Source organism: Channa argus, chromosome 16 (assembly GCF_033026475.1).
Source record: "Channa argus isolate prfri chromosome 16, Channa argus male v1.0, whole genome shotgun sequence".
NCBI lineage: Eukaryota > Metazoa > Chordata > Actinopteri > Anabantiformes > Channidae > Channa > Channa argus.
The window spans coordinates 6,856,943-6,874,217 of record NC_090212.1 but is presented as its reverse complement, the minus strand read 5'-3'; the positions used below and the strand labels follow the sequence as shown (position 1 = coordinate 6,874,217).

Below are 17,275 nucleotides of genomic sequence, written 5' to 3'. Positions count from 1 at the left end.
TGATGATGTAGAAAAGTTCTGTACATCTAGTCATTTAGTCATTTGGCATCTGATGTGAGCAGCAACACTGGTTGTCTTTTTTTTATTGTTAAACTCTTATATAAATAAGTAAATTACCTTTAAAAATGTTTAGCATAAATATGTGGGTTTTATTTTTATTTCTCGGCTCTTGTACTAAACATACAATGCACATTTTCTTAAATCATTCAATTCAAATCATTTAATCAAATCTCCAGCCGGTAGATGGCGCCAGTGTGGTGCTTTTGACAGCAGCTACTGATTCCACTCCCGAGGAAGAAGTTGCGTCAGCCCGGAGGCTGGACCATCATGGCGGCCGTGCTGAGGTTTGTCAACAGAAGCGCTATAAGCTCATCAATGGGTCAACAGTACTTCGCGTTTAGCTCCACAGCAAAAGCTAAAGCAGTAAGTTTTCTTATGTTTTTATATTTCTAGCAGGTTGTACAGTTCATTATCTCGCACACCAGTGACTGTTAGCGTTCTCTGTTATTAAATTAGCTAACATTAGTATCATAACCTAGCTAGGTAGTCGGCTACTTATCCAGCGTAACAGGTTAGATATTTTTAATTTAACGATAACAAACTTTACTTTTTATTTGTATTACACCCGTTTGTGTGTTTTTGTAGGCTGGCGTAAGAACACGTCAACCTCTTCCAAAGAAGGTGAAAATAGTGGAGGTGGGACCCAGAGATGGTCTTCAGAATGAGAAGGTAAATTTGGGGATTTTTATTTGCATTTAGCAGTCAGTTTATTTTCACTGTGGCGACCCACGCAGTTCCGGCGTAAAACTGTGTCAAATCATCGTATGGACTGTGACAATCAGTGACCTTTAAACCGTTAGTGTTAGTGTAAGTACAGCAGGTGTATTGCTGATACGTTGTATAACCAAAACAAAGAATCTCAGTCATGCACTATTTTCATGTTTCTAAAATGTTCCTCATCTTGTAGTTTTCCTTTTTTCACTTTTAGACTATCGTGCCCACAGAGACAAAAATTCATTTAATTAACATGTTGTCAGAATCGGGGCTGCCAGTCATTGAGGCCACCAGTTTTGTATCACCAAAATGGGTTCCACAGGTGAGTTTGTTCTCTCAGAGCAATTCATATGCAAAATGCTGACACACCCCACTGATGGCAGGACAGAAACTGCATTGTATAGGAATGGAAGTAGCTTGTTTCACTACAGCGCTTACTGGTTTCTGATGTGTGTTTTTTTTTTTTTTCCACTGAATGTCAGATGGCAGATCAGGTAGAGGTGATGAAGGGGATCTGTAAGAAACCAGGAGTGTCTTATCCAGTCCTTACCCCAAATCTCAAGGGTTTCCAGGCTGCTGTGAGTGTCAAGCATGGATTGTACCTTTCTAAATACTACACGGACACACTGTTTATGTGGTTTGATATACTGTAGGTTATAGGTCTAAATGTTTGAGAGTCATGTTGAATGTCCTTCAAAAAAGTAGTTTACTTTTTCTTACATACTGCAGGTAAAGGCAGGAGCTTCAGAGGTAGCCATATTTGGTGCTGCATCTGAGCTCTTTAGTAAGAAGAACATAAACTGCTCAGTGGATGAGAGTTTACAGCGTTTTGATGAGGTTGTGACAGCAGCTAAGGCGGCTGGTGTGCCTGTGAGAGGGTAGGGGATCTGGCTTACTTTTAACTTTCAGCAGATCGTTAATTATTGCAATTTTTATTTGTTTTTGGAGTCTCATCTATATTTCTTGTCACCACAGTTACGTGTCATGTGTTCTTGGATGTCCATATGAAGGCAAGGTGGCACCTGCGAAAGTTGCACATGTGAGTTCGGTCTATTTATAATTCCTTCCCTGAGAAGTCTACAAATAGCATAACCACTCAAGGTCTAGATGCGTTTCTGCCTTTCAGGTAGCAAAGCGCCTGTACTCCATGGGCTGTTATGAGATCTCTCTGGGAGACACAACTGGAGTGGGGACTCCAGGCAGCATGACAGAAATGTTGGAGGCAGTCTGCAGAGAGGTGCCAGTCAGTGCTTTGGCAGTGCACTGCCATGACACCTACGGCCAAGCCCTGGCTAACATCTTTGTAGCTTTACAGGTCAGACTTTGCTCTGATTATATAAAATAATCTGAAATCAGCTGAAAATAGTGCAACCCAGTGTCCATAAGTGCAGTAATTAACCTGATTAGTTTCAAGGTTGATATTGTCTTTGGTTTGCAGATGGGAGTCAGTGTGGTAGACTCTTCAGTAGCCGGACTCGGCGGCTGTCCCTATGCCCAGGGGGCTTCTGGAAATGTTGCTACTGAAGATGTAGTCTATATGCTGCATGGACTTGGGATTCAAACAGTAATAAGTCATACTTCATATTTCTATTTGGCTGATCCTGTGTTTTAGTTCTTTTACAGATTATTGATACTACAGCTCACTTGTGCAAAAAATGAAGAAAATGACTTTCTTAGCCAGTTTTAAGTGTTTTTTTTTTATTTTATTTTATTTGTTATTCATTCTAACGAAAAAGATGCCCTTAGATATATATAGAAAAAAAGCTATGCTATCACGTTTTGATGTTTGACCCCTTTTTGATTTGGATTTTTTTTTCCTCACCTTAGGGAGTGGACATCTCTAAGCTGATAGATGCTGGAGCTTTCATCTGTCGAACCCTTAACAGAAAGACCAACTCTAAAGTCGCACAGGCCACTTGCAAACTCTAGAATATAAAACCCACAGGTTTTTCCCAGACTGGAGACTAGAGTACAACGACATAACCTCGAGTCATCTTTCTTTGTATGTTTAGTCCTTTTCTTTTTCATTTTAATTAGATTCTTTATTTGTCATCTACCAGTATGAGAATATTACTTTAACATTTGGGTGGTAATGACTCTGCTCTCGTATGATTAGATTTCACACTACATGACGGCATAGCTGGAATGGTGCCTTATTTGAAGTCTGTCCAGTCATACAGATTCTACACGTTAAAGGCTCATGGCTCATGGATGAGTCAAAATAAAGCGCTGACTTTATTTCTGATAATAAATCAAACGTCACCGAAGTCCTGGGGACTGATAAACTCACTGGTGATGTCAAAAAAGACAGAAGTGTTTTAATTTTTTTAATGCAGTGATTGCTGTCTTCAAATTAATGACTGTATAAGTAGCATTTGTGGCATTTAGATTCTTATATATTTGGGCATTGTGCTGACTTGTGAAAGAATGTTGATGAGCAGATTTTTTTTTTCTTTTACATACTGTATGCCTAGATTTATTAGTTTCTTTTTCTTTAATACAAAATTATTTAATTTAAATGCTTATGTTTACTTAAATATATACATAGGCACTATAATTGTGATTTTTAAAATAAATACTTTAATAAATACATTGTATTCACACTTTTTATGAAAATTACAAACAATTTTCAGGGTCTGAAACTCTTTGGGCAGCATTAATAACTAAATGATGTTGATTATTTGAACATCATATATTGTCAACATCAAATCATTAACTATTAAGATTTGAGTGAGAGTTTACTTTTACTGTCTTCCTAGTGCTTTGTCAGTTTGTTACGGAAATAATTAGAGTAAAGGAAAACCTTTGGCTACACATGCAAGAAACCTGAACATCAAGTCAGACAGGGAGACTCATCCCACGTTCAACATGAGAAACACATTTCTGTTAAAGAAAATTACGTATGGTCATGATGATTCACTGCAGTTCAAGTAAAGTACTTACCCTAACATTTACTCAAGTTACATAAGTATTCCATGAAAAATATTTTATAAACGACATTGACTGTGAATACAAAAATATTGAAGTCTTGTCTAGATCTATTTGACAAACTTTCCAAGGTGAAAACCGTGGCAAAGAAAAGTTATGATAATTCATAAAAGATTAGGGCCAAAGTTTCCAAACTTGTTACATAACTAAAAGGGTTTAGCCAGTAAAGTTCAAGAGTTTTTTGTTTTTTTTTTTTACTGTTTTTACTTTATGCCTCGGCAGCTGGCTAATCCATCATAATTTATTAGTTCATTAGGTTTTGTATAAAGTCGGAGAGGCCAGATTGAGGTGGTTCGGACATGTATAGAGAAGACATTGTGAATATATCGGTAGAAGGATGCTGAGGTTGGAGCTGCCTGGCAGGAGGTCTAGAGGAAGACCAATGAGGAGATTTATGGATTTAGTGAGGGAGGACATGAAGTTAGTTGGTGTGAGAGAAGAGGATGCAGAGGACAGGGTTAGATGGAGGCACATGGTTTGCTGTGGTGACCCCTGAAAGGGAACAGGCGAAAGGAAAAGGAGAAGATTAGATTTTGTATAAAGAATCTCTAAAACTGTAACTAAAGCTGTGAAATAAAAGTAGAATGAAACTACCAGAATTTTCTCTGTATTGTAGTGAAGTTAAAAAAAAAGCCTACAAAATTGTACTTAAGTACAGTAGTTACTTATTACTTATGCCAATGAGCCTGGTAATTGTGTTCAAAGTTTAATTAGGAGTCAGCAGCAATGGAAAAATTCAAGAGTGTAAATAATAAGACTGTCCCATGTTTAAATATAATTTAAGCCATCCATTGTCGTAAATGTGTTAAAAATGGATGTCTAAATTGTGTAAATATAAACTACTTACCAATTGAGAACCGCATTCTAGAAAACAAAATCAAGGAACCTATAAACAGTCCTTTATGTCAGAAAATTAAACACAAATACACAATCTATAAATGTTTATTTTATTTACTGTACATATGTAAAAATAATAACAATAAGTGCAGAAAATACATATTTTCATTTAATGCCCACAGTGGACGATTACAGACCAGAAGGATTGTTCATTGAGCCATGTTTTTGTTCAAGGTTCCTCCCACCTCCTCCACTGTGCTCCAGCTCTGCCAACACAGAATTAAACAGCAGCATTCCTCTCGCCTCATTTAAGTCAACAGCGTTCTTGGATGAGGTGAAGTTGTGTACAAGCACGTCAAAGCACAGGCAGTCTATTTACAATGTGTGTCTGTGCAGCAGAAACCTGAGAGCAAGCATAATGCATGCCTGCATATTCATGACATAAGCCTGCCGTTAGTTTAATCTGTCGTATCAAGTGAATTTATCCAATAAAAAATGTCAATTGAGGCCTGTTTGCAGATTTTCAAGTAGTAGTACTCTTTTGACTTTTGAAGCCCCTACGCTTCAATGCATATTGTTTACCATTCTTAAATAACTGTGGATCATCAGGACATCAAAACTGCAAACACAAAGCCATAATTTCAGTGTATACTGAAAAAGAGATGATTGAAATGTACACGAAGCACTCAGTGATTATAAAGCACCCGAACACCACAGCAGACACACTGGCAGGGAGTGGGCTGCCTTCATGCGTGCATTTCCTTCCCTTCCCTCCCATGTGAAAACTCGAATCACACCAAGGACAGTGAAACTACTGCTACTGGAATGTTATAAAAGGAATGAAAAGGCACATATATATTCAGCATTTATATTCAAAAAGGAAACTCACATTTTCTTAACAAACCAATATGGCTCTAGCTGATTTGTAAATATTGACAATGTTGGCTTGGAAACCAAGGTTTGTGCATTCCAAAATAGTGTTAGATGTGGTCACAGTGGCCCACAGGATGGACCCAGCACTGATGACTCGACTTCCCGAATCTGTCACAGACACACTGTAGCTCAGCTAATGGTTCGGAGTCTGTTTTCTAAAGTTTTTCATTTGGTGACATTCCAAGCATCACTCATCTTTTGATCTTCTACCTGATTTCAGCTTTTCTTTTAAGGAATGGACAGATTGGGGGCGGAGGCACGTATTTTCTCTTCAAGCCTGAGTGTGGGTGGCCTGAGCATAGACTTGTTTGCAGTCTTGAAGGATGGAGGCCTTTCTTTCAGCTCCATCCTTGATGCTGAGTGGCTGCAGTTGTTAAAAGGGTCATCGTTGTAATCGTCATGATGCACGGGTATGTGGCGGCTGCGCCTCTTCATCTTTTTTGCAAATCGCACAATGCACTTAGAGATGAGATAAATGATCTCGCAGATGTTTAGGACAATGCAAAGGGCTGAGGCTCCGACCATGAAGTAGGTGAAGATTTTCTTTTCCGTGGGGTGGCCGACGTAGCAGTCCACTAAGTTGGGGCAAGGTGACACGTCACACTTGACTAGTCTTGGAAGGTAGAAGCTGTCATAGACTCGGTGTAGGATGTAGAGGAAGGAGACCTCGATGCCTGTTTTGGCAAAGAGGCTAATCAGGTAGGTCCACCACAGGCCGCCATGTTTCTTCCCTGTGTTGACGTACAGTTTGCCGTTTTCACCAAACTTGGCTCTGTACTTGCGCTCACGCTCTTCACGGTATGCTACGTGCATGACCACCATGAAGGATGGGCACGTAACAAAGATGAGCTGCAGGGCCCACAGGCGGATGTGGGAGATGGGGAAGAAGTGGTCATAGCAGACGTTGGCACAGCCAGGCTGCTTGGTGTTGCAGTCAAAGTCCTTCTGCTCATCCCCCCACACTCGCTCGGCTGCCACTACATACACCATCACCCTGAACACAAACACCACAGACAGCCATATCCGTCCAAACGCTGTTGAATATTTGTTCACCCCACTGAGAAGGGCTTGGAAGGTCTTCCAGTCCATGTCTTTGGCTGCTAGTCAAGTCTCTTCTCTGGAATGCTTCTCTTGCTAACAGTAGTTCACCTTCACACCTGGACGTGACAGAATGAAATATGGGTGAACATGTTGTTTTTTACTCTCTGCTAAATTTTCTTCTTCCACTCTTTAGATATCGGTGTTAATGATGCTATACTCCAAGTAACTTTACAGTAACAAACAACCCTTTGTTCTGAGTTTTCAAATGAGAAACTTATCTTCAGAGTTTAGTTAGTAGTGAAACATCTCCAAACAGCCAATTCACCAAACTGTCCATAACGGAAACAAGTTGGGCCAACGTTCTTAACACACCCAGATCGCATTTAGAAAAGGTTGTGTGTCCAATTTCTAACTTTTAAGTAAATATTTATTTTATAAAACATAAGTTAACACTATCAGTTTTCAGTTTAATACCACTTGAGGTTTAGGCAGACTTTGACATATTAATGATTCTCCTTCGCTAGACAGCCTTTTACGCACGCTGCGTACAATAATTTGGAGACACGTCATGGCATGTTTGACTGTCTACTGAAATGTGACGCTTCTGCTACGATCAGAGATAAAATTCTAAAATCATTCACTGATATATAAAAGCCAACAATTCAACACATTTGAAAGAACTCGTTTCCAACTGGCTAAAACGCGAACTGCGAAATCCACGAAGCTGAGACTTAAACACGCCAAAGTCTTCTCAACTACGTTTTTCACTTACCAAAAGATGGTAAAGTCCGCAGCTGCTTAGCAAACGGGTACATGCGTGTATTTCCAGACTATTTCTTGTTGTTTTGAAGCCGGTTTGGTACGTTAACGCACAGATTTAGTCGTCCTCGACAGGTACGAGGGTGCAGCGTTAGTAATACGCATGTGGGTGGGGTTAAAGAAGAAAAGGCTGGAGCTGCACTACATGTTCCTCTTCTCTATTCATCCCTCCCTTTTATTTTAAGTACTTACACGCACGATTTAAGTGGAGGTTCAAATATCTTTTTAGCAGAAACCATTTCCAGGTACTTTGACCACGATTTGGAGATTTACACATGAGTTTTACACATGAACAACCATGTTAGAAACAAAACTGAAGGAGTTGAGTGAGAAAGTTTTTATGAACCATGTTTTCAGACACAAGAGTGTTCCCCTGTTGTAACTTGTTTCCTCACCTCATCAGGTAGACACACCCTAAATATGATTTTTTTTATGTAGTTATGCAAACCCTCAAACTTTTGTTTTGGCAAATGCAGGAGGGTGCTAGGCAACATATTTTCTAAGATGTTCATAGAGGACTATTGAAAAGGGAGAGGCAGAAAGTGGAGATGTGGAGATATACAGGTATGAGGAGATAAAGATTTATTTTACAGGAAAAAAATATCTAACCTAAAAATGTTTCCCTGTTCCTCTTTCATTACGTTCCGGTACAGTACATTTTGCCAACTTCATTCTACACCCAAAATGCCATTAAGATGTGTTGCATTTTCTTTATTGTTTTAAAAACCAAACTCTACTCAAATAACAGTTTCAAAATCCAAGAAATTCCAGGCCATTTAACATCCTCATTGTTGGATTATAAATTCAGCTTTTCAATCCAATTTTCCACCTGCCTTAATGTGACAGATCTGCCAATTTGTAGATAGCATTTTGAAATGAAGCTAAATTAAAAGAAAAAAAACTTTTCTCAGGGGCAAGTTCAGTAATAAATTTAAGCCTACGGATGTTTTGCAGAATATCAAATGTGATCTTGTTCAATGAAATGTCCTAACTCTGCTAGTTCTTTCAGAGAGAACCCTGCATTCAGAGCTCTTGAAATCTTTGTTTACATGATATAAAGAGATGAAAGACGTGTTCATACATCAGTAGTTCTGGTAAAGTACAATCACAAACTATTTCTCAATTGACACAAAGGGCTCCTCTAATGTTCACAACAGCTTCCAGACAAAGCCACACAATGCCGTGCACAGTACTTTTCCAATAATTTCATAAATTAAACCTGTAATTCACAAGAGTGTGATGTGACAGCTGTTGTGATGCCACATGCATGGAATGGAGGTTATTAACTTTTGAGCTTCAGATGGGGAACAGGTACAGACAGTTTGCTGAGACACACCTGAATCAATGCATGCCATAAGTCAACCACTGCCAGTTGCAAGTCTCAACAAGATGGGCAAGACAATAAACATTTCCCTTTACACTGTGGGTGCTGTGAAAGGAAGTGTGCCCGAGCAGAGAAAGCGTGGAAAGAGGAAGGATAAAAGGCCGGAAAATGGGGAGGGTCTCCTGAGAGTAATTGTTGATTTGTTTAGAGAACCACGGAGTCATGCTAGACGCTGTGGTTCCAACAGGATACGCACAAACAGAACTGCACATACTGAAGCTTGCTTATATTTCAGAGCCAACATATTAAAATAATACCTCACATAACACTCAGGGGTTGCAGTCTGTTCCACCAATGCAGAGGTCACTAAAAAAGTTATGATTAACACAGACGGTTTAAATCACACCCAGTAAACATATAGTTCCTTTTACTCCTTGTGTTAACTTGATATTCAGGTATTTTTGCCTTTATGACCCAGGGTGCAAACTTTTTCCTGTTACCACACAATTCCCTTCCTGAATAGCAACATGTCTTTTCTTTTGCCTTGGTCATTATGATAATCAACAGACCAAACATCATAACAATTTTCAGCACAAAAATAGATGTTACTGGTTCCAGTGACAACTATTAACAGTGGGACCTGCAAAGGATCCAGTAATTTTGGAAAAATGCCCATGCTGTTAGTCATTTATTCTGAGCAGCACGAGAAAAATGCGTTGTGTTTATGTACTGGTAGAAGTTTCAGAGAATGAGGTCTTAAATCCATTTCAGTTAAAACAGAAATTTTCCAAAAGAGGAAACACCATAAGAAGCAACTCAGCCCCCCCCAACAATTAAACTGCTGTGTTAATACTGGAATCATCCATTCACGACTTGCACGGACTGGCAAATTCCTGGGCTGGGTGGTTCCACTTGTGTCCACAGATGAATCAAGGGGAGGAGTAAAGACTCCTTCTATGCCTGTCTTAATGTACCAATCAGCCCTAACAAAAAACGAGCACGGCTCATTGCAGCAGGCGGATCTGTCCTGCCTTTGGGCATTCAGCACATTTTGAAACACATGAAAAACAAGCGAAGAAAGAAAAAGAACAAGAAAGAAAAAAGCTTTTCTCAAACCACAGTGCCCACAGAGCTACATCTTTACATTTTGTAATACAGTGTAACATACAGTGTAACTGTGTATTACAGTTACAGTACTTGCTCACAATTAAAGCACTCTGCACTATTGTGTATTGGCTTCTTTAAATAATATGCTTTTAAAAAAATGGAAACAAATGTTTGAAAATCATCTTTATTGAAAAATATTACATTACTGAAATGCTTTGAAATATACAAATTCTGATATTACAACACCGTTTACAAAACTGCACAAAACACACAGCATCTTTTAAAACATTGATAAGTTATGTATAATACAATTTTTACAAAGAATTACATGTGAGAGAAGGAAAAAGGACACAGTACAATCTGCAGTAAACTTTCTGAGCATCGAGCAGATGGAAAATCTCAGAAAACCAATCCATGTGTGATTAAAATCATGTGTTTGTAAAACCATACTCTCCAAGCCATGAAGTGACTCATGTAGTTAACCTCGAGACTAAATCTGACAGTGGATCCCACAAAACTGCCCCCCCACCCCCACCCCCACCCCCACCCCTTTTTTTTTTTTTTTTTTACATAGGACCCAGTCTGTAAAAATGTCTGAAAAAGCTCAGACACATACCGTAAACAGCAACAACATTCCAGATTGGTGCCACACACTTGCAGTAGCAAGTCTTGTAGTCTAGAATCTCTCTGACTGAACACAGAAACAGTTAAGAACTAACCCCACTGTAATTCACTCTCCGAATATACAAATGTCTGCTTCAAAGGAAATGCCTGGGCAGTCAGGACAGGCTTTCTTCCTTTTTATGTCTTTGTTTTTTTCATATAATCTTTTCCTTGGTTCTAGGTATCTCTAGCCATGGTGAGACTGTATGAGGGCGCAGGAGTTCCATGGGGGGGTTTGTCCATGAGCTTTAGAGTGTTTGAATCCACCAAGTTGCTTCCACTTGCGATTGTGCTGGTCTTGGCATTGTGTGAGCGATGGACTGAGGTCAAACATTCACAGCAGCGTTTGCCAATCAAGTAGAGGATTTCAAAAATAGAGAGCAAGATGCAGGCCAAGCTGGTGACCACCATGAAGAGGGTGAAGATTCTTTTCTCAGTGGGCCTAGAGATGAAGCAATCCACGGTGTTGGGACAGGGCACTTCTGCACACTTGATGAGGGAAGGGAAGTCATAACCCTCGTAGAGATGGTACAGGAGGTAAACAAAAGTTGCATCAACAACTATTTTGAAGATCAAAGTGAGGACGTAGGTCCACCACAGGCCTCCACGCTTCTTACCAGTGTTCTGGTAGAGACTGCGGCAGTTTTCACCGTACTTGAGCCGGTGTTTCCGCTCCCTGTCGTCCCTGTAGGCTACGTGCATCACCACCAGTATTGATGGGCAGGTCACAAAGATGAGCTGCAAAGCCCACAGTCGGATGTGTGAGACGGGAAAGAAGTGGTCATAGCAGACGTTGTGGCACCCGGGCTGAGCCGTGTTGCAGCTGAAGTCTTTCTGTTCATCACCCCATACCTTCTCTGCTGCCACCACAAACACCATGATCCTGAAGAGGAAAACAATAGAGAGCCACACTCTGCCAAACGCAGTGGAGTATTTGTTCACCCCGCTGACGAGGCCCTGGAGGAATGCCCAGTTCATGACGAGGTTTGTTCTGTATGTCTTCCCGCAGATGGAAGACAGTGGAAGCTATTTCAGCTGAAAAGGCACAGGCAGTCTATCAATCAGCCTAAGAGAAAAAGAAAACCCAGTTACATCACCGTTATAGAAAAGTGGTAAGCCCACAAAGAAAGTTGAGGAAGAATCGAGTTACTGACATCCGAATTCACGTGTTTAAACGTTTAAGCCAACAACTAAACGAAGCAAGTGACTCTGTCCCTGTGTTAAACCTACGAATTTCCGTCTTTGTCTTTAACAACTTTTGATCATCGTCAATCATCATCTACTTAAACAGAATCGCGCAACTCTTAAACCAGGATTGGTTTAGCAGCGTCGTCTAAGTTACATTCTGTGCGTAGCGGCGCCCATTCAAAAAACCCACATCTAAAACCTAACAAATTGGGTAAATTCGAACAAAATCGCGTCACTTCTGTATGAATTTCGTTACGAATCGATGTAAACACTTACGTTTGCCGAAGCTGCGATACCCGTCTGAACGGAGGAGCAGGCTTTGGATGAACTTCAGCGAATGGAAATCTGGGCAGCTTTCAACAGGACGGGAGTGGAGGGGTGGAGTTACTCGTCTGTCATGTCTCACTCACAATTCAACCTGCTCAGGTGTGGTTCAAAAACACTTGGCGACGTTTGTAAAATAGAACAAAATGAGACTCAATACACAATGCTCTTAACATAGTTTATTTCATATGTTTTCTTTTATTTGAGAGGGTTGAAAACATTTTAGTAATTTAGAATTGTATATATGCGGCGGCTGTAGCTGGTTCAGAGGCTCGATCCCCGGTCCCGGCTATATGTCGAAGTGTCTCTGGGCAAGACACTGAACCCCTAACAGCCCATTCCCATCCCCAGCTGTGCAGTGTCAGGAAGGGCATCCGGCGTAAAAACTGTGCCAATGATCAACATGCTGACAATGATCCGCTGTGGCGACACTAAACTCACAGGATAAGCCGAAAGGACAAATAAATAAATAAATAAAAAAGAAACAAAAGTAAAGAATACTATATACAAGATATAGAAGCCTTTTCGGACAGACCCATGCACCTGATTTTTTTCTATTTTCCATTTCTAAAACTTCTTTAACACAGTAAGACAACAATTAAAAGAACAATTTTAGTTGCTCAAAGAAGCACAGACCAAGCTGAGGTTTATTTATTTAAAAAGGTGTTTATTGAAATATTTACATGGCAGAAGATGTGGCTAAAAAGTAGAAAAGACCACAAATATGCCCAGGCTCTCAGACATTGGCTGCCTTCATACACACATACAGACAAGCCCAAACTTTTTTAATTCACACATATTCTCCACAGTCTGAAATGATCACTTTTTGCTTTGTCTTGCCGTCCTTTGTTCCCTGAGCCTGCAGAATGAAATCAGATTTTAAAAGCGCATTCACAGCCTGATAGTGATTACACATTTAGGGTACAATTCTAATCAAGGTGAAATGTTTGATTAAATATGACAGTTTGATCACGCAAGCTTTATGCAAAACCCTTAGAAGACCCTAAGGAAAAAAAACATCATTTTGAGGTTTTAGTAAACCACATTTGATCCTTACCTCCATTGCCCGAAGCACATCCATACCTTCAACCAGCTCTCCAAACACCACATGTTTGCCATCCAGCCAGTCAGTTTTGTCATTGGTGATGAAGAACTGGGAGCCATTAGTGTTTGACCCCGAGTTGGCCATGGAGAGCTGCCCTGTTTACACGAGAGATAAGGTTTACCCAGTTAGCCACAGGGTGTGCTATGAACACAATCCATGCACTTCATTCACACAGATCTTTACACATTAGAAATTCCTCACCTGGAGCGGTGTGTTTGAGAACAAAGTTTTCATCGTCAAACTTTCGACCATAGATGGACTTTCCGCCTGTGCCATTGTGGTTGGTAAAGTCGCCCCCTTGGCACATAAACTGAGGGATGATGCGATGAAAGCTGCTGCCCTTGTAGCCAAAGCCCTTCTCATGTGTACACAGGCATCGAAAGTTCTCTGTACAATGTAAAAAATGAAGCTTTTTACTTCTTTTGGCACATTGAAACCTGACTTAGTGCTTATTTAATTTCAAACAGTAAAGTTAACACATTTTGACCAAAACATTATGGTAAAACCTCACTAGTGAAGATACAGACCTGCTGTCATGGGAACAATGTCAGCCCGGAGAAGGAAGCGTAGCCTCCCTGCTGGTTTGTTGCCAATCTTGATGTCCATATAGACCTGTGGATTTACTCTGCCCTTTTTAGCTGGGGGCTGCTCCTGCAAGAAAAAAATGATACATTAATCACTACACTGACATCATTGAGAATCAAAGGCAGCAATACCCTTTAGAAAAGGCCATCTTACCTCCTGTGTTGCAGTGTTGGTCATTTCCCCACCTGCTGCTTCTGCATCTGCCTCCTCCGAGGTCTTTCCTGAGAATTTCTTCAGCCAGTCATCGTCCGACCACACTGATGAAAAGTGTCTCAGAGTTAAATTCAAAACAAGGAATTTAACTTAAAGTCCAAATGAAGGCTACAGTAAATTGGTCTTCACTGACCTGGCCGAGAAGAACCTTCTTTGATTCTCATAGGTTTGGCAATGTTGACACGGACAGTTCGTCCAAAAAGCTCAGACTCATTCTAGTAGAGAAAAGAGACAATTGCATTTTGCAACTCACAAAAGATACACTATCAGACTTTTAAAGGGCACTTTACCCATTTTGATTAATACGTAGAAATTATAGCAGTAGTTACACATAGTCCCCCAATTTCAACGGTCGCATGGCAGATGTGTGTTAGTATTTAACATTGTGTTTAGGTGCCTGTCTTATGGAAAATGTAAGACAGTTTTTAGTGTCCACAGTAGCCTTTGTACAGCTGATACATTTATCAGCTCACTTGTACCTTCATTATTGATACAACTGCTGAGAAACAAGAAAAAAAGCAATGAGTGGCCAAGTCAATCACCCAAACTGAACACAATGGGGACATTCATATGCTGAGGAAAAAACATAGGGGAGGGGCGATAACCTGAGCCATGAGCTAAAATGTCTGCAATACAGGTCTGGCAGAGAAGATAATAAACAAGTAGGCATTTCTGTGAGGGCTTTCCAATTATGGTAAAAAATGATAATCATGATTATTCTGATGAATATTGTACTCATGAGAATGTAACTTGATTACTCGTTGACGTTGGTAATATCTTTGCAAATAACATTGATTAAATGTCAAAAGGAAGTAAAAAAAAAACGTTTAAAGGGTATTAATAAGAACTAGTAAACACATATTTGTTATTTAAGTGGTAAACAAATGAATAAATATTACAGCCACAGTGAGACTGTGTGACTCTGTCCGGCTTTGTTGGCTTGTCTGACACACTTGTTGCATTTTCAACTGCAGAGATTTTGTCTGAATTAACTATACTATAGCAGAGCATTTTTAATTTCCTTGCTGTTTGTTATAGGATTTGTTTTCTGTCCATCCCCTAATCTTCGATCACTTTGTGTCAATTTAATTTTGAACAAGCACCTCCTCTACCTCACTTACTGTGCTACAGTTTATGGTTAGCGTTATATCCCAAGACTGTGGAGTAGATTCGGGGGGCAGTAAAGTTCTGTTTTTTTGTTGACATTTTTGCTCCTCAGTTCAGTGTGAACCAACCTTAATCAGACACTGCTTACTACTCCCGAGTCCTGGGATCTAAAGCTTACAATAATGTCAATCTAATACCCTGCTCTTTAACCTAACTCACTGGACAAGAGAAGTGCTACACTCCACCTCGTTAACAATCTTATCAAAATAAGGCTTAACGTGAATCGTCTTTGGGCCCAAACCTGCAACACTAACTACTGAACTAAAGAATCACTGTTGTAATTATTGTCTGTTCGCTTTTTTGGCACTTCCGTGGTACTAGGACTGGGTGACAGGATGCTAGGCTTACAAAGCAGGTATACCATCTTCTTGTGTTCAATGTTTGGCTGAACTTAAACTTCTACAGTCTGTTTGAGCTTTTAGGGAAAAGCAAAAGTGCAGGGCTGCAAAGGAAAGGATTGCACTGTATTTTTAATACTAAACAAAACAAGAGCAAAAATAATCAGTTTGTCTTGATTAGTTTGTCTTTGTAAAGAAATTATAATAATTAAAATCAATATTCGATTAATTGCATAGCCCTATCTAGAATAGTGGAGTACACAGACATGTACATGATGGATAAGTGATGGCTCTTGGGGCTAAACATTAGGGAGGGCACTGTAGACAATAACATAATGCAATAATAACATTTCACTACTGCCTTGTACAGTCACGTGATCAACTTACCATGTTATCAATAGCTGCTGCAGCATCCTATATAAGACAAGGAGCATAAATATATTTTTTTAATGAATACAAAATATAGATGTAACTCCTTTACATTCATTCATTTTTTTAAACAAATGAATTAATCACAATCTGCTGGTAAACCTTATATAGTCCAATAATGTAACTACAGATGCTGTTTGATCAATGCTGTTTTCTTGTAAATTAGTAACCTAGTCACTTCATCATTCGATACATTAATTAGTTAATATCAAAATACTGCAGACTGTGTAACCTTTGTCTTGCTTCAACACTATAACCAGTACATACCTCTGCCAGTTCAAACTCAATAAATGCAAAGCCTCTGTGCTTTTCTGAAAACAGAACATAGAATATTATTATCTAAGTGTAGCCATGGCTTTTACTACATCACACAATAGCTACTTCTAAACCATTGATGTTACCTGTTTCATAGTCTAAAGGTATTTGGATGTCTGTGATGTCTCCAAACGGGATAAAAGCTGCATGTAAAACCTTCTCGTCTACCTCCTCTGCCAGGCCACCTGACAGAAAGATACAGTGTTATCAGCTAGAGAACATTCAAAAATGCGAGCTGATCCAGAGGAAGACAGACGTGCTGCGTTCAAGACTGACAAAAAATGACGGCGTAATAGATGTTATTTCAAATTTAGTTAATTTTCTTGCAGTCCATTGCATGGCCTGACATATTGTGCTTTACAAATAGTGAAATAGAAAATGTCAAAAATTTGCAAGAAATAAAAAGTTTAAAAGTGTCCCTGTTTTGAGTCAAACACTAGCGTTAATATTAGTAACAGATTTTGCCGGGAACGTTAATTTTCTCAGCATCTTTTACTTTACTCGTGTTTGATTGGGTCTGATTCATTTATTTTAAAGGAAACCTGTTACTCGTATTTGCTGAAAAAATACAATTGTAATGGTTCTTTGCAAAAATTCTAAAAACTCACCAACATAGAGCACTCGCTTGCTCGCCGCCATATTGGATTTAACCCTTCCACTTTGACCCCAGCGGTTTGTCATTGGTGTAGTGAAAACTAAAGCCCGCCCCTTGTTAAATTGCTCCAGCGCCACCTGTCGGAGGTTCGGAACAGACCCTCTTTCACAGTCTCTATTTCATTTATCTCACTTTTTTTGTCGTACAATATTATCCCGTATTACATTATTTGCTCAATCCTCCAAAGTGTTTAGTAAAAGAAGCTATAATACAGGATCCTTAAACTGAAGTGGCTAAATTAATTCCACCACTGTACATTTTTTAAAATGTAAGTATTTAAAACCTGTGCTTTTGTTGGTGTGACATTCTTAAATCGCTGCTGTGAAAAAGGCCCCTTGCCTGTTTAATTTTAAATAAAATTGTAGGCACCACTATGCCATAAGACACCCTTTGCAAGTGGTTTACTAGTTGTAGTGTCTCTAAGGACTTTAGTGTCTCTATTTTTGTTTTGTTTTGTTTTGTTTTTTGTC

At 39.5% G+C, this 17,275-nt stretch overlaps 4 protein-coding genes across 5 annotated transcripts; 1 reads left to right on the top strand and 3 right to left on the bottom strand.

Annotated features, from left to right (window-relative positions):
- Window positions 1-288: 288 nt before the first annotated feature.
- On the top strand, window positions 289-3,364 carry hmgcl (3-hydroxy-3-methylglutaryl-CoA lyase). Its single transcript, XM_067480044.1, has 9 exons — window positions 289-423; window positions 646-729; window positions 989-1,096; window positions 1,257-1,352; window positions 1,504-1,652; window positions 1,750-1,813; window positions 1,901-2,089; window positions 2,213-2,338; window positions 2,602-3,364. Exons 1-9 carry the CDS (start codon window positions 328-330, stop codon window positions 2,701-2,703), a joined length of 1,014 nt encoding a protein of 337 aa, XP_067336145.1. The 5' UTR covers window positions 289-327; the 3' UTR covers window positions 2,704-3,364.
- Window positions 3,365-4,688: 1,324 nt separating this feature from the next.
- gjb3 (gap junction protein beta 3) lies at window positions 4,689-7,502 on the bottom strand. The gene is made up of 2 exons (XM_067480045.1): window positions 7,346-7,502; window positions 4,689-6,689 (listed from the first exon to the last, which is right to left on the bottom strand). The coding sequence occupies exon 2, from the start codon at window positions 6,619-6,621 to the stop codon at window positions 5,761-5,763; it is 861 nt and encodes a 286-aa protein (XP_067336146.1). The 5' UTR covers window positions 6,622-6,689; window positions 7,346-7,502; the 3' UTR covers window positions 4,689-5,760.
- Window positions 7,503-10,086: 2,584 nt separating this feature from the next.
- Window positions 10,087-12,085, bottom strand: gjb10 (gap junction protein beta 10). The gene is made up of 2 exons (XM_067479460.1): window positions 11,951-12,085; window positions 10,087-11,552 (listed from the first exon to the last, which is right to left on the bottom strand). Exon 2 carries the CDS (start codon window positions 11,462-11,464, stop codon window positions 10,664-10,666), a length of 801 nt encoding a protein of 266 aa, XP_067335561.1. The 5' UTR covers window positions 11,465-11,552; window positions 11,951-12,085; the 3' UTR covers window positions 10,087-10,663.
- A 559-nt stretch (window positions 12,086-12,644) lies between these two features.
- On the bottom strand, window positions 12,645-16,833 carry ppie (peptidylprolyl isomerase E (cyclophilin E)). Of its 2 annotated transcripts, XM_067479458.1 has the most exons (10): window positions 16,759-16,833; window positions 16,237-16,335; window positions 16,103-16,146; window positions 15,794-15,820; window positions 14,035-14,116; window positions 13,842-13,945; window positions 13,631-13,754; window positions 13,305-13,490; window positions 13,056-13,198; window positions 12,645-12,857 (listed from the first exon to the last, which is right to left on the bottom strand). In XM_067479458.1, exons 1-10 carry the CDS (start codon window positions 16,829-16,831, stop codon window positions 12,789-12,791), a joined length of 951 nt encoding a protein of 316 aa, XP_067335559.1. In that variant the 5' UTR covers window positions 16,832-16,833; the 3' UTR covers window positions 12,645-12,788. The 2 variants fall into 2 exon arrangements, with proteins under 2 accessions (XP_067335559.1, XP_067335560.1); XM_067479459.1 differs by lacking the exons at window positions 15,794-15,820; window positions 16,103-16,146; window positions 16,237-16,335; window positions 16,759-16,833 and adding an exon at window positions 14,231-15,732.
- Window positions 16,834-17,275: the final 442 nt, after the last annotated feature.